The sequence below is a fragment of the Acipenser ruthenus genome, chromosome 24 (genome assembly GCF_902713425.1).
Source record: "Acipenser ruthenus chromosome 24, fAciRut3.2 maternal haplotype, whole genome shotgun sequence".
NCBI lineage: Eukaryota > Metazoa > Chordata > Actinopteri > Acipenseriformes > Acipenseridae > Acipenser > Acipenser ruthenus.
The window spans coordinates 155,196-181,714 of record NC_081212.1 but is presented as its reverse complement, the minus strand read 5'-3'; the positions used below and the strand labels follow the sequence as shown (position 1 = coordinate 181,714).

The window sequence follows — 26,519 nt, the reverse complement described above, 5'->3', positions numbered from 1 at the left end:
ACATACCTGCTGTAATGCTGAATGTCATAGAAGACTTAATTTATTATCACATTAGAGCACAGGCAGTAACAGCTACTGGTTCAGGTGCTGCAATCAAATGCGAACCCTGCCATTGCAACCCCTCTCACCACTGCCCCTGCCCAGCCCTGACCACAAGTCACCACTCATGGGATCATATGGGTTGTTTTCATTCGGCCCGTCAGTGCGTTTGCATGCCAGTGACCAGAAGGATCTCAATACTCTACTTGGGGCTTCCTTACCGGAGACTGTGTAGGTCCAGATCGTCGGTGTCGAAGTCCAGCAGTGGCTGCTGGGTGTCGCTGGGTCCCTGAGACTGCAGCACAGAGGAGCTGGAGGAAATCACTGTGGTCTGGCCAGACGGGTGAATCGTCTTGAACTGAAACTGCGGGCCCATCCACAGGCGTCTGTGTGGTCCAGTATGGGTCACGATTTCAACCTGAAACAATGCAATCCCTGCAGTTACAACACTGCCACATTCTGTATGTTGCGCTACATAACAGCACAATACAATACAATGGGCAAGATTCATTAAGCATTTAGTGTAAAGTTTGCAACATAGGTACAAGCCAAATGAATACGGAGTAAGAACTAGCAAGAAACAACTAACGGAAAAGTTATACTGTATTTACTGTGTTCAAGAACCAGTAGTAAAATTGTCTTTTTATTTATTTATTTACTTATTTTTAAGAAAAATGACAAAGTCAGCACTGGAGAGAATGCTTAGTGAATATGGCTCCAGCTCCAAATATATGGCAAGTCTGTAATTACTTGTCCAAAAATTAAGCAACAGCAACAGTAAATTGTCATCAATCGGCAAAGCCTCCTGCATTAACCACACCAGATTGTATAATGACAGTGCGCAACAGTTCGAGGTTTTAAAGGGACCAGTGTAGCGCAGAATTAGGAACAGACCATTTCTGATGCACAGGGGTACACTAAAACGTTGAACAAAGTTTGCATTAGATTTTTTTTTAATTTGGTCCAGATCGGTCTAATATTTTTGGGAACATACTTGAAAACATGAAGGCCTTGCAGCAGTTTCTCTTTTTTCACATTACATTTTTGCAGTCTCATTGATTTGCAGTCGTTTTTCACTCTTTGTAGTCGCTGCACGTTTCCAGAACACCACCTGCTTTTCCACTCACTTTGCCACGATTCACTTCACCTGTGACTCTGTCTGCTGCGGCCGATGCTTCCTTCCTGTGTGGCTCTGTTGGATGGGTCCCTCGCTGCTCTGTCTGTCTGTGTTTCTCCCGGTTCAGCTCCCATCTGACCCGGGTGTCCAGCTCTCTGGCTCTGCATTGTCATGGAAGTGGAGACCGGTCTGTGATGTGCTGCCCTGTTGCCTATGCTGCTGTCCTCACCTGGCCTTCCTCTGGTGTTCCTATGCTGCCTATGCTGCTGTCCTCACCTGGCCTTCCTCTGGTGTTCCTATGCTGCCTATGCTGCTGTCCTCACCTGGCCTTTCTCTGGTGTTCCTATGCTGCCTATGCTGCTGTCCTCACCTGGTCTTCCTCTGGTGTTCCTGTGCTGCCCATGCTGCTGTCCTCACCTGGCCTTTCTCTGGTGTTCCTATGCTGCCTATGCTGCTGTCCTCACCTGGCCTTCCTCTGGTGTTCCTATGCTGCCTATGCTGCTGTCCTCACCTGGCCTTTCTCTGGTGTTCCTATGCTGCCTATGCTGCTGTCCTCGCCTGGTCTTCCTCTGGTGTTCCTGTGCTGCCCATGCTGCTGTCCTCGCCTGGTCTTCCTCTGGTGTTCCTGTGCTGCTCGTGTGGACCTGCAGCTTGTACAGCCGAGTTATCCAGCTGGAGAGGGGCATGCTGGGAGTTGGCCACTCTGTTCTCGGGTCGGTCTTGCATGTTGAGGATGCCTGCTCTCATTGCGGTTGTCCCGGGTCACTTGTTTTCCAGCCTCCCTGCTATCGGTGCAGATTTACAGCCTACCAATTCCTTCTCTCTATGGGCATTTTACAGGATGGTTCCAGGGCTCAGTTTCAGTTTTGTTGCAATATACATTTCATATTTTAATTTTAAACTTTAGGATTGTATGCAATGTAAAGCACCTTGGGTTGATTTCGGTCATGAAAGATGCTGTTGTTGTCTCTGTTGTACATAATTCCAATGCATGGTGTAATATATAAGTCTATACTTAAGCACAACTGAGTAGTAACTAGTTCAAAGTAACTGAGTTTAATGGTGTAACCCACAATGCACTAAATTGCAACCAACAAAACCAATTACAAAAATAAATTACTTCAATAAAAAAGGCATTTCAAAACAACTTGGGAGAGACACCCTCAGACTAATTAATTCTCAAATAAACAGAACTGTATATAAATCTTGCAACAAATCTTATATGTCTATCTTACAACTTACGGTAATGTTTGAAGTGAACTATTAAAACCAGAAACCGGGACCAAAGCTTATGATTTTGAATATGGAGTTGTATGATGCATCCTCCACACAGCTGTCTAAATTAGGCCACAGAAAAGGATTGCTGTGTTTTTTCCAGTTAACACCATCAGTGTTGCAGAGCCGAGAGATAAACAGATGCTGTTGTAGTTCTTACTCAGGCTGAAGCCAGATGTTCCTCCAGCCCCTCCTGTTGTAGTGAGCAATGACATATTGCACCCACTTCACACTGACAGCACTCATTACCCACAGAGCCAGCGCAAAGACCAGCGTGAAGGACTCTGCTTTTTAACACTGAGCTTTCACTGTCAATACTAGATATATACGTTTATACTAGCAACTCGTTGGGTTACTGTTATTATTATACATATGTTTTATACGCCATTGTAATGATGGGAGCTCGCCCTCTCTGAGCTTTAGTTTATTTTGTTTTTTAAAGATCAATAAATTAATTGTATTACAAAAAAACAAGTCTGGGCTGGCAACATGCTGAAGATACAATACCCCATTCTCTAACAGTTCGGCTCCTGAACCCCAAACTGTGGGTAAAGTGTGTCTGAATGCACCAAAACAAAAGCATTAACCTTTTCCATCCCACGTGTGCAGAACACTACTCCCCCTGCTGTGCCACCATAACTACTGCAGCGCTACATTCTTCTGCTCCACGGTACTGTAGTCTAGCGCACAGTGTATTGCATGGTACTGTACTGTAGTGTATGTGTATTGCATGGTACTGTACTGTAGTGCATGGATATTGCATGGTCAGGTACTGTAGTGTATGGATATTGCATGGTCCTGTAGTGTAGTGTATGGACATTGCATGGTCCTGTAGTGTAGTGTATGGATATTGCATGGTCCTGTACTGTAGTGTATGGATATTGCATGGTCCTGTACTGTAGTGTATGGATATTGCATGGTCCTGTAGTGTAGTGTATAGATATTGCATGGTCCTGTACTGTAGTGTAGTGTTTGTATATTGCATGGTCCTGTACTGTAGTGTATTGCAGTGTACAGTATGTTGCACAGTACTCTACTGTATTGTATAAATCACCACACCTGAGAAAGCCACTCCTCATCTTCCTGCCTGCTGTGCTCAGACGCCAGGCTGTTGTAGGACTCGTGTCGGGTGATTGGTCCAGGGCTTCCAGGGGGCATCACTGTTGGCAAACACAAACCCCCAATACCCAGATTAACAGAGTTTAAACCCAGCATACACAATAAAGACAGCTCCATGGACAGATGGAGCACTTGCAGGCTTGAATAAGCAGGCGCTAAATATGAAGTCTAATGTGCAGAATCAGTACATTTCTATGCACACCTCGGGGCTATGACATGTTTTTGTTAAATTTGTTTAATATGGGACGCAGAAACGTCAGGTTTTCATCTGGTTCTGGGGCTGAGGATTGTACAGGATTGCTGTAGTGCAGTCTGTGCAGGCTATAACCTCACCTGAATTAAACAAGGTGGCCCTACCTGACAAGCAGCATTTCACACAGCCTAGGAAAGGGACCGAGTCATTCGCTTACATGCCTTGTAAAAAATGTTAAACTTGTGCTGTGTTTTCTACAAATGCACAAAGTGCTACCTAGCATAGTTACAGTATAGTGATGCCATGAATGACATGAGGAAAATGTTAGTGCCCAGATACTTTGATTGCTCATGTGTTCTGTAATAGAAAAGAACAAAGCCTGCCTGTGTTACTTATTAAACCCAATCAAGGCTCCTCCTTGCTCCCTGACCCTGGGGTGCAATAGCTGTTCAGTAATTAATTATTGAAGTTTTCTTCAACAGTCAGTCACTCTGTAGATCAGGTTTCACTTTGCTTTCATTAGCCTTTCGACAAGAATGGTCACAGGCACTATATGATTATCTAGCGGACATCTCTTTGCTCCAGGGACAATTCTCCATCCAGACCAATGCCTGCTACAGGAGGCATCTCTGTTTACAATGATCTGAGCTGCAATCTACAAACCAGCAAGGGTGCCCAAGCACTGTGTCTCCCAAGAAATAAATGGGTAGGGCATAGCCGAGTGAGAAACGGAAAATAAATACATACATACAAGGTGGGCAGTACATGAACACAGCAGACCTGGAGCTGCAGACACATTAATACAACATGCTTCTAAAGACGGATATGGGATTGCAATGTGCAGTAGCAAAAATGACTAACTGATTTGTTCATTAAAAGTCTACCTTTCTTTACTGAAGGCGAGAGAAATGCAATAATAACAACAGTGACTACAGAGATTACTATGGACAAAGCTGTAGCAGTTTTTTCTAGAGAAGCAGTTAAATGAAATCTAGAAGCTTTCCCCTACCACACAACCCTCTTTTTTTGTGTATATTACAGTAGATAAATACGTTTATATGAACTCAAAACTGCAACTGAAAAAAGGTACAGAATTTGCCAGTGGGATAATAGCTCTTATTAATTTTTGCTATTTGCAGATGTGTCTGTGACAATATATTATATTATCATTATCACAGTGAATTCTAACCAAACATATTTTTGTTTATTGGAGCAAATCATCTCCCACTTAATATATACAAGGATAAGCATATGCTGTTCCCATAGACTAAGTTCTTGGTCAAATTCAAAACTAGGTGTTAATATAATGAGAGGATATAATTGTGCTTTTATATTATAAAATCCCAAATCTAGCATGCACCTTTATACACGGAATCTGCCTGTGCAGATGCATCACAGCAGCTCCTGAAATCCCTTTACAAAGGGCCTTCACAGGTATCAGTAGCTGGGGGCTCATGCAGGTACCATACCTTGACCACAGAGTAGCCCAGGTATTCATTGACTGACCCAGGGATCAAAGTTCACTTCTCATAAAGGATAATGAGAGCTCAGGCAAGCTGCTGGTGGCAGCTAAAGAAAGGGTCTATAGAGCTCCCTGTGGTTTGGTCAGTGGGGGCTTTCTTTCCCACTTACACACTTAATGGAGCCAAACAATTGACAAAGGTTATAGAGAGGAGTGGTCACCCAGGCTCCAGTGCTCAAACTCTGACAGACTGATTCCAATAGCGACCCTGAAATGGCACCACAACTCCTCCTGCTCGGAGCATGGCAGACTGCTCCTCTCCCCCACACCGAACGAGCCGCCTCTTTATTCCAGCGCTGAACTGAGAGCACATCATCAGGCAGCAAGCCCCCGTGGCTCATTGTAACCTATTAGCAAGAGCACAGACTGGCTTAAAGACTTAAAGTCTCTGTTACAAAAGAAGTCAACTATGTCGTGTTTGCACAGTGTCTGAACAGCAAACTAAAAGCTCTCCAGAAGTAAAGCAAAATAAAAAGAATGCTGGAAAAATCCAATGTGGTGTTTATTACTGTGCAATGATGTAATGACTGATAAAGCTGACAAATGTCACATCTAAATGAAACCAAACCAGAACTGTGGACAAAACCCCTAATCAAGGCACCAGCGCCGCTGAATATAAAAAAATACCAGAGCTCCCATTACCTAAGCATCATAAAATAGAACCCAACATATGGTTTGAATACTAAAACTGCTCATAAATATCTCATTTAAAAATGCACCAGCTCTACCGATTAAAAAAAAAAAAAAAAAAAAACACACAACTAGCACAGTCTATGTACAAAATGCTTGTTTCTACTGCATTTCAACTTTGACACCCATTTAGTATGAATAATGCTTAAATGTGTTATTAAAAAAAAAAAAAATTAAAAAAAAAAAAAAAAACTTTGAGAGTAAACCTGAAACAGCAGATGTTGTGACGATTGGATTTCTTAACAGAAAGTTCCCACAATGGACTCGTACGAGGTATCTGCTGTGCAGGACACACACCAATGTAACCTTTCTGTCACTTCCTTAGCTATTCTACTATTTAAATTGAAGTGTGTGTGTGTGTGTGTGTGTGTGTGTGTATATATATGTGTATGCATACTCAATGCAGCTCACACTGTGCCAATGACAGATCCTCCTGCCTCTTACAAATGGAAAATGTATTTATTTCTTTCTTTTTTTTTCATGGAGGCATCATCTCCGACTTTTCAAAAGGATACTCAACAAATCATATAAATAATTGAATGCACAGATGGACAGGTGGAGACAGTGACCATGAAACGGCGCCACTGTTGCATTTTTACCACAAGCCAGAAACACTCCAGCTCCTTTGACCCATGAGGCCACACTGTGCATTTTTAATCAGCTGGGTCCTCCAGTGTAGTGCTGACATATTCCCTGTCAATCACTCCCTGTTTCCCAAAACTGCACTCCATATACAGGATATTTATATGCACAGTTCTGCACCTTTCTTTCCTTTCGATATCTGACAAATTAATTTATGCATATATGCATCCTTCTTGCTTTGCAGTATTTGACAAATTAAATCTACGCCACCAAGTTGTTGAGGCAGAACGTAGGGAAATGCAGTTTCAGTGGCTCTAATTGGACTTAAATATTAAATATGGAATCCTCATGATTCAATGGCTCCCCTTTTTAACGCATTTGCTGTGTGCACACAGTAGCATTGTGTCCTCAATTATGTCAAAGCTTGTATGTGTCTGACACACACAGAGACCGATATAATAACTAATTCAGGAAAATATCTTGCCCGTTGTGCCTGAAGCTTTTGGAATTTAGTGGAAAAAAAGAAATGAACAACTTGCCTGCAGGATCCAAGGGGCTAATTACTGATTTAAACTTATTAATCAGGCCAATGTAAGAATGCTTACTTACACAAGAGACATTACATATCTGGTCATCCATAAGCACTCTCCCCTCAAATTACCTTATCCGGCTAAACAGACGCCAAGTAACAGTATTCATCCTATTTGGGCTTTTTATTGGATTATATTAAGTTAAAGCTTTTCTAATTCGTTTCATTTGAAGGTGAAGTTAATTCAATATAGTACTCCATATCCAGAGGAGGTATAGGGTAAAGCTTTTCAATGCCTCCTTTCAAGGTGCCAGTAATAGAACAAAAGTAGTGACATTTGGTCAACACTGGCTCAAAATAAATCTTCACACACTTTCAAGGGAAAACAGAAGATACTTCACTAACATGGTATTTCACAGCACGTGGCACCAATACTCTGTTAAACACGAACTCGCCTGGAGAATAAACCCTATAAAATCAGCAGGATATCCACTGATGCAATCTTTCTGTTGTAATGTAAAGATGCTGGAGTCGCGCACTTACAGCCAGACAGAAGGTACTGATAGTACTGCACAGCGTCTGAAGCCAGGAGCAATGGGTGGTTTGTGTTAAACGGTGGTTGAAGTTCATTCCATTGTGGTGTTCTTCTCAAAACAAACAGAGAAATCAATTTAGTTCAAATACTATTTATTGGGTATGTAATGCTATTGCAACGTAATACATTCCCCTAGTTTATTTTACGTTTACTTGCTGTCTTTTAAAAAGTTTTACTTTACATTAATATATGTAAACACGTCAAACACAAATTCAACAGATTGGTTTTAAAAGCAAAATTAATTAATTATATATAAAAAAAAAATAGTTATGCCCATTACTACAATACCACATAACCCTCCAACATCTGGCATTTTTCAAACTGCCATCGGACTAACACTGCATCCCTACCTGCCGAGTGTCCAGCTAGCTCGAGGACAGGTGACGAGCTCCAGAGGCGTGTCATCGCTGATCTTCTGCGCGGTGTTGATTGGGCGGGGCTCCAACACATGTTCCACCAGGTTACCGTAGCAACTGAGAATATAGAGGGAGTCCACCACAGGCTGCCTGGACTGATCTGAGAGGGAAGGAAGGCAAACACTCTGACTGACTTGCTGCTGTCAAGTCACTCTGTATTCAGTATATTTTAATTCAGAGTAACAGACTTTAATTGCTCCCTTAAAAGAAAGGTGCTGGTCCACCCTCTATTATTATTATTATTATTATTATTATTACATACACCAAGTGTAAAGTTCTCCTACACAGAGCTGGGATCGTTCACAAACCTTTCTCTCGCTTCATGTTTGGGTTCGTTATGAACCAGGACCTCGAGGATGCAAAGATGGCAGCGACACAGAACTCCCCTCCAGTCGACTTGCTGGGTGAAATCTGTGGGGCTGGTTTGGCTTTGCTTTAAAATAAAAATACAAAATGCAAAAGTTTTACCAGAATCCGCTACATGAAAGTATTTATTGTGGATCCTTTCCTTTTAATAACCAAAACAAAAATGTCATCTAAATGCAAACAACAAAAGCAAGTTGATGATAATCATCCTGTGTGTGAATAAATAAAACACATTCTGGTATAGAAATGACAGATACTGTAGCTTCACTTCATTTACAAGCAGTCATACTGTAGGTAGGAACTGTATTACACAGGACACTGAACATCAACTTTTTACAAATGCATTTCTGAAAAGTAACCCAATTCTTCATGGAAATCAAGCGGTATTGTGACAATGGAATACAGACACTTTCCATTAGTAGCATGCTGTTGGTTTGAATATCAATAGTGAAATGTTGATACATTACAATAATAACCTTTTGTTTTCTAAAGCTTTATTCTTTTTGGTATGTTCAAGTTCATTTGACAACTGTGGCTTTCAAATGCATGTAAAATTAAAGAGAAAGAGGCACTTACTACTATTATTACTGTTACTGTTGCAACATTTGTTTATTGGATTCATATGTATGTTAAAAAGAGTGGATGAAATGCAACGTACAAAACTGTTCATTACTGTGTGGGAGCATATGGAAGTTACCACAGCACAGTAGTGTGATGCTGTTATTGCTAGAATGTCCTGCACTCTGCACTGGATTGGATTTGAAATGTTTTAGCCTACACTCTGTTTGAAGTCTGAGATGCTATTCTGACATATACTTCACCTCGAGCCCTTACACACACGAGAATAGCAATCCTATCTATATTGAATGCATTAGTATTTTCACAATCACTTCCAGTAATTCTGCAATGTGCAGAGATCCATTGATTTCAATCGTTAATCACAAGCCACATGCAGGATTTCAAGCTGCTCATTATGCGCAAGAAAACTGCATTAAAAGACCTTCCAACAAAACAACCCCCTAAACTAACAGAAACATGTCCAGCTACTTTGTAAAGAAGATGAAACTCAAAAGGGACCCGGATTATAATCTGCTTGTTGCTCATTCTGTAACACTCTTTTTGTTTTCATAAACAGTGGTGTAACATGCATGTTGAATTGTTTCCCTCTGTTTTCCACAGCATGCTTTTCTTCTGTCAATCCTGACTGTGCTGGTGCTTCCAGTGCTTAAGCATGCATTTCCACACTAGCTCGCCTCTATATGGGGCACTAATAGGTGGTGAATGACCTGTTACTGAGGTGAACTCCTGCTCTTTCGCTTCCCTTTAAACTGTCAACAACTCATAAATTACTCCAAGAGAACTTCAGCTCAGAGCAATTTGTCTTTGTTTTAACTGACACCATTTGGTGGTTGGTGCAAACCCGTAGAAATGTAGAGCCTCTATTGTTTGTGGTGCAGAAAGGACAAGAAAGCTAAACACCCAAACACTGAACCGATAGGATTTCTGTACCATCTTCACAACAGAGACCCTTGAGACAGACGGGACAGAATGCAATAGTCTCAACCACAAGACAGAGTTGTGTTTTTTCAAAAGATGTAGTAACAGAAAGTTGGGTAACAATGCACAATAAGAGGGGCAGTGCTGGAATTACACTGCCAGTTGTTTAGAAGTGTTACTGAATGTCGTTTTTATTTTAATATTTCAATGTATTTATTTAATGTGTTTTTGCAGGTTCTCTGAATACAGAACTCGAACGGCCCTTAAAGTATGACAAATGAAAACTGGAGGAAAATCAGTTTGAAGCTTTTGTGAAATTGAATGGGCTTATCAGCTTTACTGTATGGGTTCAGGAGGACTCCGGGTCATTGTAGTTTTATTTAATCTGTACATTGCTAATGGACCCTTAGTTTAGAAACGTAAGCCTCAGAGATAGTGGTCAGGTGGCTCTGATAATACAGAGCGAACATTTCACATCCTGAGCTGCTTCACAACTGATCTCTTTGGTGGTATTTGAAATGTTTTACATTGTTTAGTACTTTATACAAAAAAAAAAAAAAAAAAGTGATCAAAGGCAGCATTATGTTTTATGACATAACATTTATCTAACAGGATCTATTTACAGACATCGTAATTATTAGAACCCTTTCTCTGTCGACATCATGTCCAATTTTATTGATTATTATTATTATTATTATTATTATTATTAACTCGCAGTTTCAGTTTGCATGTGCAGACTCTATTCCAGTCTTTCATTTACTCAATCAGAGCCCTTTCCTAAGCTAACAGTTTTCCTTTGAAGACATAATTCAATTTGAAACATCCACCATCAATGTCCTTCAAAATTAAAACCATGTAGAATATTAGGCGCCATTTGGCTAAAAAAAGATTTTTTTTTTTGTTTTACTTTGAAAGATCACTACAAACAAATCTGATTGAATTCTGCTCTATAAAATATCCAGGAATAGAAACAGTAGGACTCACATGACTTCTGTAATGGCAGAGCATCACAACGTATGGATAATAACCCAGACATTGAAGAGCCACCAGAATAGGAAGGCATTAGATTCAAAGCCACGGAGCCGATAAAGTCAACTCACAACATTCACAGAGATTGGAAAACTTAGAATTACAGTAAAAACCAAGCCTGCAGACCGGAGCGCTGTTCTCTTACAGCAGTGAGGAGGTTCCCAGCTGGTCCACTTTCAAACCTGTTACATACATGCTGTGCTTTTCTGGGAAGGTAAAAGTGATGGCCTTTCAAACTCATGTTGGCAGTAGTTGAAAATATAACGGTAGTACCACAGATTTCACTCGGTACTCAGTTTAGTTAGTTTACAGTTCATGCCATGGGCAAATTCAGACTTTATTACATTCATATTGTTGGGTCAGAATCCAAACCGTATTGACATCCCTCCTCTGATGTTGTTATGCTTATATTTATTTAAAAATAAAACATTTTAACAACAATATCATTGAAGAGAGATGCTATATTTCACACTTGGTTGAAACACAAGACTGGTACTAAAAACAATAAGTGTTTTAAGGTCCTTATCTTGCCTGTATGAACCCACAAGCACACCATAATGTGAATTCTCTAGTAGTCACGCACCACAATGCATTTAATAGCTGGGACAAGCCAATGACACAGTGACTTTATATTACTCTTGTCTGCATGCAGAAGTATAACGTGACAAACAGCTGCATTTTACATTAAAACAGGGACTTTAAAACAAGCACTGTTCAGCAACACAAAGCGAAACAAATCAATGACAATTACATGAAACAAGTTTTATTCACAAACTTAAAAGGGGACTCTCAGAAGCTGGCTGCGTCCAGCGACCACCCACACGCACACACAGAGAGACCTGGCATTTCAACCACCCACATATTTGGAACAGGAAGTTTAAATATTGCACAAACAAAAGATTGTGTTTACCATATTTCCCTGTTAAAAGAAATCAACGCTGAAAGTATTTCCTAGCAGTTTCAGTACTACGGCCACTCTTTATAGATGGACCCTTCCTCCAGTATGTGACTTTTCAGACAGTGTAGCAAAGCCGAGAAACAAAGGAACTAATTAGCAAAATATCGTGGAAATGCAAACTGTGATACACAGCTTGGTACAGATCAAAGCTTGATAAAAATAGGAGCAAAAACAAGATGAACAGAAAAAAAAATCAAATTGACATGCACGAAAAAAGAAAAAGGCTGCTTCTAAGATAAAGGCACCACACGCACTTCAATTTGTATTGAGAAAGAGTCGACATAAGGAACTTATGACAGGGAAGTAGGGAGAAAAAAGTTAAATTTAAGTGAAGTACTCGATCCATCAGCTATACATAAGTGATTTTGTCATAAAGGGATTTCTTTTAAAAGCTAGAAGCATCTTATTTCACAAGACTGCACAGCAAGAAAACTTAACTTTAACCTTCGGACTAAGTAACAGCCAGATTACTTGAGCTCTCCCAAAGAATATGCTTTCATGCATTCTGTGAAAGCTGCAGGTTGTCAGATGGGGTTGGTTTGTGGGTTAAGGCATGTCAAGAATGCAGCAGCGGAGAACATCAATGCAACTGGTTACAGGAGAGAGCCAAACAGAAAAAGACGTTTCTGACGTCCTTGTCACAAGACCTTCATTGGATTGCCGTCCGTATTGATGGTCTTTCTTGACTATTGTACCAACAGGGACAGGTCTGTGCTGATGGGAGGTGTGGGGTGCATGTGTGACAGCACAAGTGAAAGAAACACAGAAGCAGCTCAATTGCTTCATTTCTTACAACTTTAAGATACAGCATTTAAAGCAAAACTCCAGATCAGAAAGAATATTCCTTCATTAGAACTCATTCACTCTGGTGATTATTTAATTAATAAAAAAATGCTAATAAAAATCACTCACTTCAAATGTGAATTTAAAATTACACAAATTAACTAACTTAACTCTAAACATCAGAGATTTATACAACACAACAGAGTAAAAATCTCCATGCCATCCTAAATAACCAAGGAACCATCTTCCTTTAAATCAGAGTACAATGAAATGAAAGCTCTCCCTGTTTAGAACTGCATTCACCACTTCAGAGACCAGTGCAGTACTGCAGCAAGCTTTTCATTATATCCAATGGCCCATTAGGTTGTAAAATTGTCACATTGAATTGAAGTGCAAAGATGCATGCCTATACCCACATTAAAAAAAATAATTATAATAAAACAAAAGATAAACTGAGATCCCAGCGTGTATCCTGAAGTATGTAACAGCACCACACAGTTACATCTTGCTGCTGTAAAATAATAATGGGAACGATGTGAAGCTTGGTTAAAAGAGGTTCTTCTTAAATAAACAACATTTGTATTAGTGAAGGAATATACTGTACAAGGGGAGTCACGCATTGCTACCAGCGGCTTCAAATAAACCACTATACAGACAGAAGAGTGTAAGAAACCTACTGCTCCAAACTACACTGCATGCTCTCGAATCATTTTCTCATTCTGCACCAAATAATTCTCCAATCAGCTTCATAAGCATTAACTACAGGAGGAAAAAAAAAAAGTTTTAATTTGTCAAAGATGTTAAACCTGTACCTTTAATGAAAGCCCTCGTTGACTCTTCAAAAAAAAAATCACATGTGCAAGTTAGAACCTTGAAAACGGGGGGAGGATATCTTAAAATCAAATCAAATCAATGCGCAAAACTACACGTCCATGATTCATTTTGCAATGCCTGAATCTTATAAGCAGCCAGCAATGCTCAATAAAAATAAATCAAAATAGAAATAAAAAGAACGAATGCAGTCGTTCACTGAAGCGAGTACAAAGCAAGGCATGCTGGGATTGAACTGGCAACTCACCACGGAGTTTTAATGGAAAAACATCCTGCCCCAAAGAGGTAGGGTCTTCATGAAGGGAACAAGATACACAGAAATAGATTGAAAACCCATTATTATCAAACCTGTTGTGCAAATAGTTCAGCATTACATTTATACATGTTTGCATAGCTCTGTGGCACACAAAGTAGAAGAAAAATACACTTTCAGTTTATTTTAGTCACCACAGAAAACCTTTAGTAAACTTAAAATGAAGGGGACCCCTTTATTAGATTAGATTGGGGGGGATTCTTCTTGTAAATGACTCAAACTCTATTCGCACCTCCCTGCACTGACATTCTGGACATGAATTACTGCCTCTGCAATTCTGGGAGTTTCTGCAGATGCTAAACTGGCTGGAGTTTAAACTGGACTCGGGATGTTTGAAAACACACGTCAGTGGAGTTCTCTGCCCTGCCGTCCCAGGGATTGTGTGACAGTTTAATTCAATGTCAGACTCATTTTTATAGAGTGAAAACATGGGATTATCCAAAAAGATTATATCACATATAAAAAATAAAAAATAAAGCTTTTTGAAAACAGTAATCAGTAAATTGCGGCATCAACAATTTCCAATAAGCATTATTCTCCTGGAACTAGAAAGTGGTACAGTGGCTTGGCCAGAATTAACAGAATTGTAGTGCATTCTACTGACAATCAGCAACATCAGCAAATGAAAATATCCTCATTAGGCGATATGCAAATGAGGGCAGTGGAGAGTAAATTGGCAGAAATCCAAAACACACTGATGATTGAAATACAAAAGCATGAACAGATTGAGGGCAATGAAGAGATCTGAACCCAACTAAACACACAGACAGAAAACAATGGATTGAAGGGAAGGTTAACTGTGATGGGAGTGCAGGATACTACTACTACTACTGTTAATAATAATAATAATAATAATAATAATAATAATAATAATAATAATAATAATAATAATAATAGGTATAAAGTATAGGTGCATATGACAGTGTTTTTTTAATAATTGCATTTCCTTCGGCAGATCAAACACATCAGAATTAAAATATTTTGCATGAAAAAAAATTAAAAAATCCTTATAGGAACTCCACTTGTCAAACTAAAAACACATGTTTAAAATAATTTTAGGTTAAGTATATTGCTTGCATTAAGTTTATATTTGACTTCAGAAAAATGCAACCTTTTTTATTATTATTATTTTTTTTAAATGAATGGTTTATACATTTTTTTTATTTGTAAAACAATGACTTTGTTATTGCACACGTTTGCAAATAAATGCACGTAGGCTGGAATTTCAACCGATTCCTAAGCAACATGCAGTTTGGAATACAGCTAAGTGCATTTCAGTATTACCTCTGAACTGTTATGTTTCATTTCTCTTTGTGCTGCAAACACCTAAAAGCACATCCCTCTGCATGACACTAATCTGCCAACATCTGCAGGGTCAAAGAGCTGAACTACCCCAGCAGAATGTCTGTACGCAGTCATTTGTGTTCCAGAAGAGAAGTGCATGCCGTTGTTCTATTCCTGCCCTCCTCTACACCTTTGCAAGTATAAAGATGTGAAAACGCACACACTTTTCAAAACGTTATCAGACCTCATTAAACTTGTGTGTATCAGAATGTGACAAACCATCCCGAACTAACAGCAAGCTTTCCACTGTAACGGTTTCCTCTTGTAACTGCAGAACATTCGGAAGTGCTTTATTAAAAGTGATTTAACACTGTGCAAGATCCTTCACATGTGGGGGTTTTATTGCCCATTATATTTCCAAGATTACTTTTTGTTATAATTACTGTAACAATTTTATTTGCATATAAAGATTTAAACTGTTTCCATGGTATTTTACTCGTATATAATGAAGCGGTGTCTGTGTTAGCAGTCAGGCACATCTAAGATAATAAAACTTTCTGTGGAGGACTGTTATGTGCCAAAATACTGTTTTATTCTGACTGAAATAAATACATAAATAAATAAATAAATAGGGGTCCACTGAACCTTAAAGTCCAACAAGCATCTTAAAATAACAGCAAGTAGAACTACTTCTAATAGTTAGAATTTGGTGTTTTCAAATTTAGAGTTATACATGAAATTGCAAGAAATCTGTTTTCTGATGAAAGATGACAGAAAGTAATTTGAAATTCCAATTCATTTCATGGGATTTCAAGCACTTCCTCCCAGTCTGACCGGAGTGCAATTACAGGTTAAGCAGCTGGTCCAGCTCCCTGAAGCACAGCCTCCAAGGTGATGCTCCCACAGGTGTGAACACATCTGCTTTACAAAGATTCCACTCCACAGAGGTGCATTGTTCAAAGGTTTAAAAAAGGGATTCTTACTGCTATTTAACATCTTAAGAAGTCTAGTCTGCTAAAGATTCCACTCCACAGCTAAAGAAAAAAAAAATGCTTTGCTGGCTCTGTGATAAGACAGCAACTAAACTCTGTAAGAAATATATAAAAAAAAAAACACTCCAGCTGCTGAAACTGTGTCTCAGAGCACTAGTAAGAAAGTGCGCCCTCTGCATTGGTTAGCACATGTGCTGGATGCAAGCCCAACCTCGGGATATGAGATGTTATGTTTCAGGAAGGGCAGGGTCAAAGAAAACACTTGCATCCACTGGATTGCATGTTCAGCCCCTTTACTATAACAATCTTATATTGTACTGTGCCTTAACAGCGCTACTGAATGCACACTCATTTACCACGTGAAGGTTTTGCTATACTGGTTAACTGTCTGCTGCACTGAGCTGATTGAATGCAAGCACACCTTAAATTATGGAACTGGTTGTTAAGATAATTACTGGGAATAGGACTGGGCTGGAAAACCAGAGCACAACTATTTGCCTAAACATGTATTTCTTAGCTTCAGTACAACACTAATGCCATTTACCACCATCTCCTCCCCATCATTCAAAACTCATGGTTAACGCTACAGATTACTTTTTTTCGCCAATTCGTGTGCATTACTACATGTTTGTATTGTAGAAATTAGTTGTAATTATGTACCAGTAGACACAGTATATGGATTCACAGAGAAAATAATGAGACTTAATGTTAGCCAGTTCATGATTGTTAATATCCCAGTAGGAGTTATTAGGACCAATTATTTGTTCAAAAAGGGACTCACTTGAGCAAACAAACTTGATGGATGATGGAAAGTCTAAATTTAGCTATGGAAGAAAGCCATGCTCGTGACTGCATGACTCTACAGGTTAGTAGCAGCTCCAATCCACACAATTCACCGCAGGGAGCTGCTGCCTCTTGCTTGCTGCAGCAGCGTGGTGCCCGTGCTCCACTCACCCTGTGCGTTTGGTGATGGTGCCCAGTGTCATAGGTTGCTTGATCTGGGCCAGCGGCACCACTATGGTGAGACTGGGCAGGGGAGACAGCCGCGGGTTGCCCATGCTGTTGTTGGTGTCCTGGCTGCTTAACTTCGCTGCAAGGGGACAGAAAACATCATCAGGTGTTCGAATGGAACAAAAAAGAACATAGTTTTGAAGTTGCACTTGCAGTGTATAGCTCCTTTCAAAGTGCATTACAACATAACTAAAACAGTTCAACAGAACTACTGAGCAACCACTGAAAAAAAATCAAATAAATAAAAAATATATATAACATTGATTCACGCAAGGAACTTTTTTTAGCTTTGTTTTGCACAATTGTAAAGGTAATTTTGCATTATCAGAAAACAAGCTACAGTTCAACGGGTCATTTCTCGCACTTCCCTCAAATTAACACAGAGAGCGGTCTGTTTGGAAGAGTTTTGTTTTGTGACCTGCCTCTCTCCCTTAGCAAGTCTACATTCAGAGCCATTCGGTGCCTGGAACCATTCTACCATTCTACCCCCTCAATGAGAGATGAAACATGTTAGCCAGTAAAAGACAAAGGATCTCCGACAGACAAGTGTTTCTCCCCCCCACAACGTTAACCCCCTGGGACTGACCGGACCCACTCCCCCTGGGACTGACCGGGCCCACTCCCCCAGACTCGACAGAGATCTGAAAGCTTACGGGCAGAGTCCTGATTGAAGCTAACTGCCTCAAGGTGCAGTCCAACAATGCATTAGTGCCTCAGTGTGCTAATCAACCACACCAGCCATTCCCAATTACTTTTATTCACAAACCCACAAAATAACATTTTACACAAAACACATTTTCAACAGAAAAAAAAAAAAATGTAAATTATACAATTTAAGACATTTCCTATGAAGGTTAACAGCTTTTAGAGTATGACAGCAAGACTGCTTAAAAACAAAAACAACACAAAACACTGAAGGATCATGTTTAAGTAAGATGTAAACACAGGAGAGCATGTTGCACATATGGAGCTGATCATGAAATAGGAACTCCCCGATTTCACATGCCTCGCTGGGAACTGACCCTGTAAATACATACACTGTATATATAGATATGGATATGTAGTGCTGGAGAAGTCACCGTCCATCGTTTTAACACGGCAGTCTCAATCCGGTGCATTTAGCATTCCTATTCTTCTATATCTCAGTGTAAAAAACAAACAATAACATGAAATGATTAGAAATACTTGAACAGAGAATGAAGCTACATTAAATAAAATTGATTGGTTAGTAATTTACTGGGATATATATATATATATATATATATATATATATATATATATATATATATATATATATATATATCTCTATCTATCTATCTATCTATCTATCTATCTATCTATCGAGAGAGAGAGACACACACACACATTTTATTCCATAATGTCTAGAAGCTCAAGCTCAATTTTCATGTGTACAATTGCCCTTGAACTATTTAGAAACAGCGATTTTAATGGTCTTGGTGAAAATGTTTCCTTTTGTTTGCGACAGTCTGTGTTCTGAACTTTTTCTTCTAAAAGAAGGTAAAAAGGAAGTGGCAATGGGCTCTGACTGAAAGGGAAATGCATGGAGAAAGAAAGAAAGAAAGAGAAAGAAAACCCAGTGAAGCAAGCCATTCTGTGTATAATGGGAATCAAAGCACTTCGGACAGACCTGCAACAATGACTTGGAGGGTTTAGATCTTTAGCTCGTTGCTCTGTGTTTCATTAATACTGTGAAATGCCGGCTTTGTGCTTAATCAAAGAGAGGCCATATTAGAGCTTCGGACCCTAAATAAGCAGTGCATTCTGTGGAGATGCTTCACAAACCCAGCTCGAATCCACACAACCCGACTCAAGAGGGTCCTTCACATTTCAAAACAACTGCACCCCCAGCGCAGCCACCTTTTGTGTGGAAGCATAACAGAAAAGAAAAAGAATCTGAACAGGAAGCAGGCTGTAAAGCCATAATGGTGCTTCAAATGGACTAAAGGTAGGAAAAGAAGGAGAAAAACCTTAATGAATTTAGCATCTCTCCTAGCGCCGCCTTAACCCCCTCCATGCCCAGCAAACCCAACCTGGAACCTTATTGTCTGTTTATGAAGAGAAACAGACAATACAAAACGAAATGCAGAAATATACCCATACAAACATGACTTCTACTCTAGCTGAAAGTAAGACAAACTATTTTATTACATACCAAGCCATTCAGACACCTTTCAAGAGGTTGGTACAGACCCATTGTGTTGCTACAGCATTCTGCTGATTCACTTTTTCATTTGTACAATTCAGCAGGGTTCGCAACCTTAAAACTCCCACCCCATCCTCGGAAATCCCAGAGCCCTCTCATTCCATACAAGTAAAGAAGGTGAAATAAAAGCTAGCGGCAGGTGAAAAACAAAGTCGGCTGCTACTTGTAATACTCCATTGCTCCAAAGCCCTGCACAGCATTAGAAAGTCGTGTCACTATCACACGAGGTAGAAGGATTGAGCTGCTTAAATCAGCCAAGGTGAGCTGCAGCTGAGAGCGTCTGAGCATTCCAGTTCTTAAACTAGAATTAATTAATTATTTGTTTATTTAGCAGACGCCTTTATCCAGGGCGTCTTACAGAGATTAGGGTGTGTGAACTACGCATCAGCTGCAGAGTCACTTACAATTACGTCTCACCCGAAAGATGGAGCACAAGGAGGTTAAGTGACTTGCTCAGGGTCACACAATGAGTCAGTGGCTGAGGTGGGATTTGAACCGGGGACCGCCTGGTTACAAGCCCTTTTCTTTAACCACTGGACCACACAGCCTCCTAGAAACATGAAGACCTTACTGGAACAATACATAGTGAAGAGGGGTTATTATTACAAACTTACATGAATACTTCACTGGGACAATAGATAGTGAAGAGGCGAGAGTAAGGGACTATTATTACAAACTCAATTCATTATGTACAGTATGCATGTTATCTACCAGTTAACACCACCACCATGGTCTCTACTTATAGGTTTAATTCCATGCATGCAGTCCTTAGAGGAGTCTTACTGTAACACCGTCGCATACACATATTCTGGTTTATTTTGCAGAATACGAGTTTGATGGATTCATATTGATTGTGATCAACAGCTGCTGATGTATCGAGGCAAAATGCCTTTGAAACTGCTTGTTTAGAAAGGGTGCCTAGTTTAATGGGTTGAGCTTTTAAAATAACTGGCTTGTATGGGTGGCTTTAAAGCCCACAGCAGACTTGTGATTGGTCAGATGGATTACTTTACTAGCCAAGAGAAGCAGACAGGTGTGTCTAAATGATACGTAAAAACAAAACAAAAATATGAAGGTACAGTGCCAAATGTACATGCTGCAGGCTTTCCAATAAATCCAAATTTATTAGGTTTTAAAACGCAACTGAATGTAAATCAATTTCCATGCTTAATATTAGCATTAAATTAAAAAATTTGCTTGCAAGTAAATCTCACTGGCTCCAGTTTTAGATGTACATTCTCGGCAAGGCTGTGTTCTCAGGAATACTTTCACATACACTGTTTTGTACATTCATAGCTTTCTTGCTGGTCCAAGTTTCCCAGACATGTAATAGTAAAATAAAAAGCTGCACAGGAGGTAGGGATTAAGTTAAGGGGGATGTGAAAAGAGAAAGTAACAATGGCTTCTCTGCTACGCTGGGGAAGAGCTGTCATGTCAAGCTGGCCTGTGGAAATTCCCTGAACTATCATTATTAAAATACTCACTTCCACAGACAAAAAGGGAGGCCAGAAAGTGCCGGACAAAAGAAATCCCAGCAGACAAAGTGAAAACAAATTAAAAAGAACCCTTATAAAACACAGATGCTGCAAAGAAAATAAACTGCACAAGATTTAGTGTTTGTGAAGAGATGAGACGTTTGTGGAAAACACATCAAGAGTAAGTCCCAGGTAATAGCAGAGCAAGGCCCAGCCTCCTCTCCACTGAATCTCTGCCTCTTCTGGTCTCTGCAAGCCTGTTATTTCCAGCCCCGAGTGGGGTCGGCAAGCCTATGTGAAAGTGGCACATGGCCAGTCGTTTCTAAAACCACAAGTGAATGGGAATGTTTTTGAAGAAACAGGCTTCCTGAAGGTAACTGGAACACACTTTTGTTCCACAGAAAGCCACACTCATTACATCTCCACTGGCTCCACTCGCATTGCAAACTTTCAAACAGCAGGGTTCTCTCAGAACTTCATACCATGTCATTTTAATCCTCTGGCTTTGAAGCATCATTTTACAAAAGCGCTGCAACTCAATAGGAGTGAGCATGACTCACTGGCACATTTTAAGAATTTTCCCCACATACAACATCAACATATAATACACAGCTTTTCAAAGCATAACACATGTAGAGATGAAAACACAGAAAAGGTAGCCTATTCAAATAAATCATACATAGTATACTATGTGAATGAAGTAATATTCTAACGTGAAGAGTCACTGTACTAACTCTACAGGACATGTCTTAAAACCACAAGAGAGTACTTCCAACTGTTACTGTAACAACTAGTTTGCAGGGTTATACATATAAGGGTTATACATATAAATACATTGGGTATGTGCACTAGTAAAAAGCACAACCACCGGACTGGACTGTGGTCCAACTAATCATGACACTGCAAAATGTACCGTTTGTAATTTAGCACACAGACATACACACACACACACACACCCCCATTCATTTACTGCACCCCTCTCACTCGCTACACCGTGTTTGCTTTAGGGGAGTTTACTGCAGTGCTGTCAATAAGCCCTCTCCTCGTCATGTTTACTACTATACACTGAATGCAATCAATACACAATGTTGTTTATGTAGTGCTGTAACTATACTGGCCAAGGCAACGGGACGCCAGCTTGATATTATTGTTAATATAGATTACAAGGCTGGGTCAGCTGTTGACAGTTTGGATATTGGATACTAAAATCACTTTAAAAATAATTAAAAGGGATCATTCGACATGTGGATCTTGTTCTGGTAAATGAATATGGTCAAATAACTGGAATGTAAATGACCACCATATTGAGATTTTAAAGCTTGAAAGGTTAGCATCTATAATACATGCAAAAATAAACAGCAATCGCTAGAACAATAACATCTCTTTAAACATCTCGGTAATCTAATTAGAGGTTTCATTTTATTTAGTAAAATCTTATATAGTAATTCTAACTTCAAAGTTGTATCATATTTTCCATTTCTTGAGAGAGGAGAATAATATTTTAGGAGCAGATGAAAATATGCACAGGGTGAGTCCATGTAAAAGTAGTAAATAAATATGAATAAATGTTGCGTCTTTCCTGATCTGATGGAGCAGACAGTATTTGAATGTACGTGCTTTCTGAATTTCTGGTCACTGAAGCTGCTTATTCCTCTCGGTTTCAGCCCGAGTGCAGCCGAGCTCCAGTTCATTCTGCAGTGGGAAGAGGAAGCAGCAACACCCTTGTGAGAAGCAGAGGCCCTGGACCCCAATACACAATCCCACAGAAGCAACGCTGACTGGACCGTAGAACACACAACTCAATCAAACAAGAATAATAATAATAATAATAATAATAATAATAATAATAATAATAATAATAATAATCCTCCAGGTTACTGCCAAACAAGAAAAAACACAACTTCTGAAGAGCCTCATGAGAACCTGACTGGGGTTACTTTAAATGTACTCAACCATGAATCATCTTATTATTAATAATAATAATAATAATAATAATAATAATAATAATAATAATACTCTCTGTGATGAACTAGTTTAATTATATAAAGAGGTAGATCTCTGCCACCACCTATTAACTCTATATTAAGCTGCACAGTTTTTTCTTTCCACCAGTAATTTAGTGACTTCCTAGTTATCACCCCCTAAAAGTGCAGGAATCAGGTCCATATTCGCACATGTTCACGACATTATGGGCTGCCGTATTACAGTCGGCCCACCATGTTTAAAATAGACACAAACGCACTCAGAAGTGATACGAGAAGAGTACTATTGATATTTGCTGCCTCAGAGCTCGTTATCTTTTTTAAACAGTGTTTCACAACTAAGATTCATGTTCTGCAATTAGATGACAAGTGAAATGTGAATTTCAAACTCTGAAATGTAAAGGAATACAAAACCTCTAAATCTGCATTAACCAGCAACACCCACTGAAGCACCTTCATAGTGTCTTCAATGACAAAACACACGTTACTTTAACAGGCAGATCAGTCATAAGAATGACTTCATCTATCGACGAATGCTTTCAGAAGTCTTTGGAAGTCGTATTGTATAATGTTTTATAGTTATTCACAATGCTACATACAATGCTCATTCAGAACACAGGAACAATAAAAAAATCACGAGACAAACCATTGGAAAACAAACAATCTCTTCAAAGTGTCTCCTCTGTCCGGTCACTCCTATGTAGTGTAATTACTTCATTACCCAACAATGTTATTAAAAAAGAAAGACTAATACCACTACAAGTCTTTTAATTCTAAAATAATATCTGAAACAAGTAAACGATTAGATTGGAATGCATGCTTGTAAATCTAAAAAGAAAACACATTTTACAGCTATGCAAACAACAAAAAATAGACTTTTCACGAAATGAAGTAGAAATTTTGAAAAGCCGGTTAATATATTCACAAAATAAAAAGATTAAAAACATGTTCAAGCTTTACTTTAATAATTGCAAGAAAAAAAACAAAGATGGTTTATATAGTCTGATAGCCAAAAATGTTGCATCACCCGACAGAATGAACTAATTCTGCTTCCTGAAGTCAAATGAAACAAGCCGAATAATTTGACATTAACATACTGAATTACATATTGCTTTGTAGTTTTCCATATACTTAACGAAAAACTGACAACAACTGAAAAACGTGACATTTAGAAATCTAACATGAAATACTGTACTACTATTATGACTTCCTGTACACTTTTGCGATATCATTTTGTATTTTATTTGATTACATGATGTTAAATGTAAAAAATCTAAATTATGTTCAGATACTATATATATATATATATATATATATATATATATATATATATATATATATATATATATATATATATATATATATATATATTTATTAATGTCTCAATCCTAAAATTCTAAAGTGATGCAAAACTTTTGGCCACATATTCAGAACAAGATAATGTACGGTCTTTAAAGTTTTAACAAGAAGCCCTTTTGAATACTTTTATAAAAAAGGGCAAAAGTGTTCCCTTCCAATGGCTAGTTTTGAACAGCTCTGCTTTCCCTTGTTGCTGCAGGGTGCTTTGGCTCCCTACCCTTCCAATGGCTAGTTTTGAACAGCTCTGCTTTCCCTTGTTGCTGCAGGGTGCTTTGGCTCCCTGACAGTATAAGGACTCAGGTCATGAGAAGTGTCAGAAACGTACTTCCTTCGGATGGGAAAGGGCAATGTGTTTCATCAACACGCGCTGACTGGACGATAAAAAAAGCCACTGAACTTTATGAGTTTTCACATGAGAAGGGGCAAACCCGTTTTATAAATTCATGTAAAAATAAATCTAGCACTTAAAAAAAAAAAAAAAAACACAACTCCTAAATAAAAAGACAAATGAAGAGACCAGGGTACCAACAGAGCTCACCAAAATGCTGATCTAGCATTTTACAAATTCATAACACATTATTTATCTACATTACAAAATGAATGGTCGGAACTACATGTTATAATTTTTGAACTGATCAAAACCAATCATCTCAAAATATATGAATTCATGTGGCACAGTGGTACAATCTAGATGTAATCAAACAAAATGAATGCAAACCGCAGGGACAAGAGAGTTTGATAAAATAAGCATGGAAAACAAAAAAACATAAAAGAACACTCCTTTAAAAACAACGCAGTCATCTTCCAGATCTGTTATTACAGATGAAATTTATTACTTCAACCAAAACACTTTTTACATACTAACCAACAGAATTCAAGACACTGTTCGTAAGGACGCACATCAGTTTTTTTATAGGGAGACAGAAAAACGAATAACATCAAAAATAATTGTGTGTAATAAAAAGTTTTCTATAAATGAAAGCGCAAGGTGTGTTTTTTCATTTTTTTGAAACCACTGGAAGTGTTTCTCTGTTTAGAACCCCCTGATCTCCACCCCCCTCCCTACAGTTTACATCAGAGCCTCATTTAGATTCAACTATCCTGGAGCACAGGTGGCAATGACAGCTCACTGCAGATGTTTATTTGTGAAAGAAATGGTTTTTCTTCAAACAAGCAGAATTATTGCTTACCTTGAGGACTGCTTTGGCACAGAAGGGAATAATCACTGACGCTTCATTAAGATGGTTTGGTTTTGTGTTCTGCAGGTCTGTATTGCAGCTCATAAAACGTCGTGTTTGTTTTTGTTTGGTAGTTTAGCTTTTTATCTGAAGCACGGCTTATTAACTGTTACGATTAACATCTAAAACCAAGCTGGATATTTGCAATGCTATTTACACACATAGCATGTTTGGAATACACTAAAAACAAGATACATTCCCCCCCCCCCCCCCCCAAAGCTAACTGAAATGGATTTGAAATGGATTTGCTTACGATTGTAAGTCGCCCTGGATAAGGGCGTCTGCTAAGAAATAAATAATAATAATAATAATAATAATAATAATAATAATAATAATAATAATAATAAATAATTTAGTTTGACTTTAAAGAGAAGTGGCCACAGAATGGTCTTGTTTGTGGGGATACAATTACACCACTGACAAGTAAATCTGAGAAAACGGCACCCCCTAGAGGACACAATGTGCATGTCATGCAACAGGCTAAGCAGCTTTTGTCCTTTTCATTCTACATACCAGATCATTCATTTATAAATCTTAAGATAAGAGAGGCATGCAGCCTGTAACAAACACCAAGCCCATGTGCAAGACAACATTACAAGACATTACTGCATGGAAAAACAAAAGGTGTTGCATTTTAGCACAGTTTATTTATTTAAAACACAGATTATGACACTTCTAAAGAAAGCATTACTCATAAGAAAACAAGTCTGTTGATCAGGAAAACAAAAACAACTAGATCACTAAATACTCATACTCCAATTATTATTATTATTATTATTATTATTAATGAGAAACAACAACACCACCACCACGTACAATTGACATTTAACTATATCTATACTGGTATGTTAATCTACAATTTAAAAGCACTTTGGTTTGATGCAGAATTCTTATATTTCTATGCAATTCTGATGTGAATATAGTGTCATGTTTCCCCACCACACACAGGTGTGCCACATGCCTGTGGAAAAGGAGTATGAAGTGTATAATTGTATTGCTGTATTGAACAGCATAGTTCATGCACAAAGCTTCAGTAAACTGTCATGACTGTGGTATCAGACTCTTATGGACTGCTTGCAGCACACCACAGTACAACGTCT

General features: G+C 38.8%; 1 protein-coding gene across 10 annotated transcripts in view; it reads right to left on the bottom strand.

The window, feature by feature from the left end:
- Positions 1 to 26,519, bottom strand: part of LOC117962447 (BCAS3 microtubule associated cell migration factor-like) — a 172,755-nt gene that overhangs the window by 102,999 nt on the left and 43,237 nt on the right. For 9 of the 10 annotated variants that reach the window (XR_009308369.1, XR_009308368.1, XM_058997808.1 and 6 more), the window contains exons 16-21: positions 17,085 to 17,220; positions 8,386 to 8,510; positions 8,012 to 8,177; positions 7,610 to 7,710; positions 3,491 to 3,591; positions 261 to 457 (exon numbers count right to left, since the gene is read on the bottom strand). Coding sequence is in view for 8 of the 10 variants with exons in the window: in XM_058997808.1 (XP_058853791.1) it covers positions 261 to 457; positions 3,491 to 3,591; positions 7,610 to 7,710; positions 8,012 to 8,177; positions 8,386 to 8,510; positions 17,085 to 17,220 (826 nt within the window). In the remaining 2 variants the exon portion in view is untranslated. Of the gene's footprint in view, positions 1 to 260; positions 458 to 3,490; positions 3,592 to 7,609; positions 7,711 to 8,011; positions 8,178 to 8,385; positions 8,511 to 13,788; positions 13,834 to 17,084; positions 17,221 to 26,519 lie in introns of all 10 variants that reach the window. The other variant, XM_058997811.1, reaches the window with a different exon arrangement.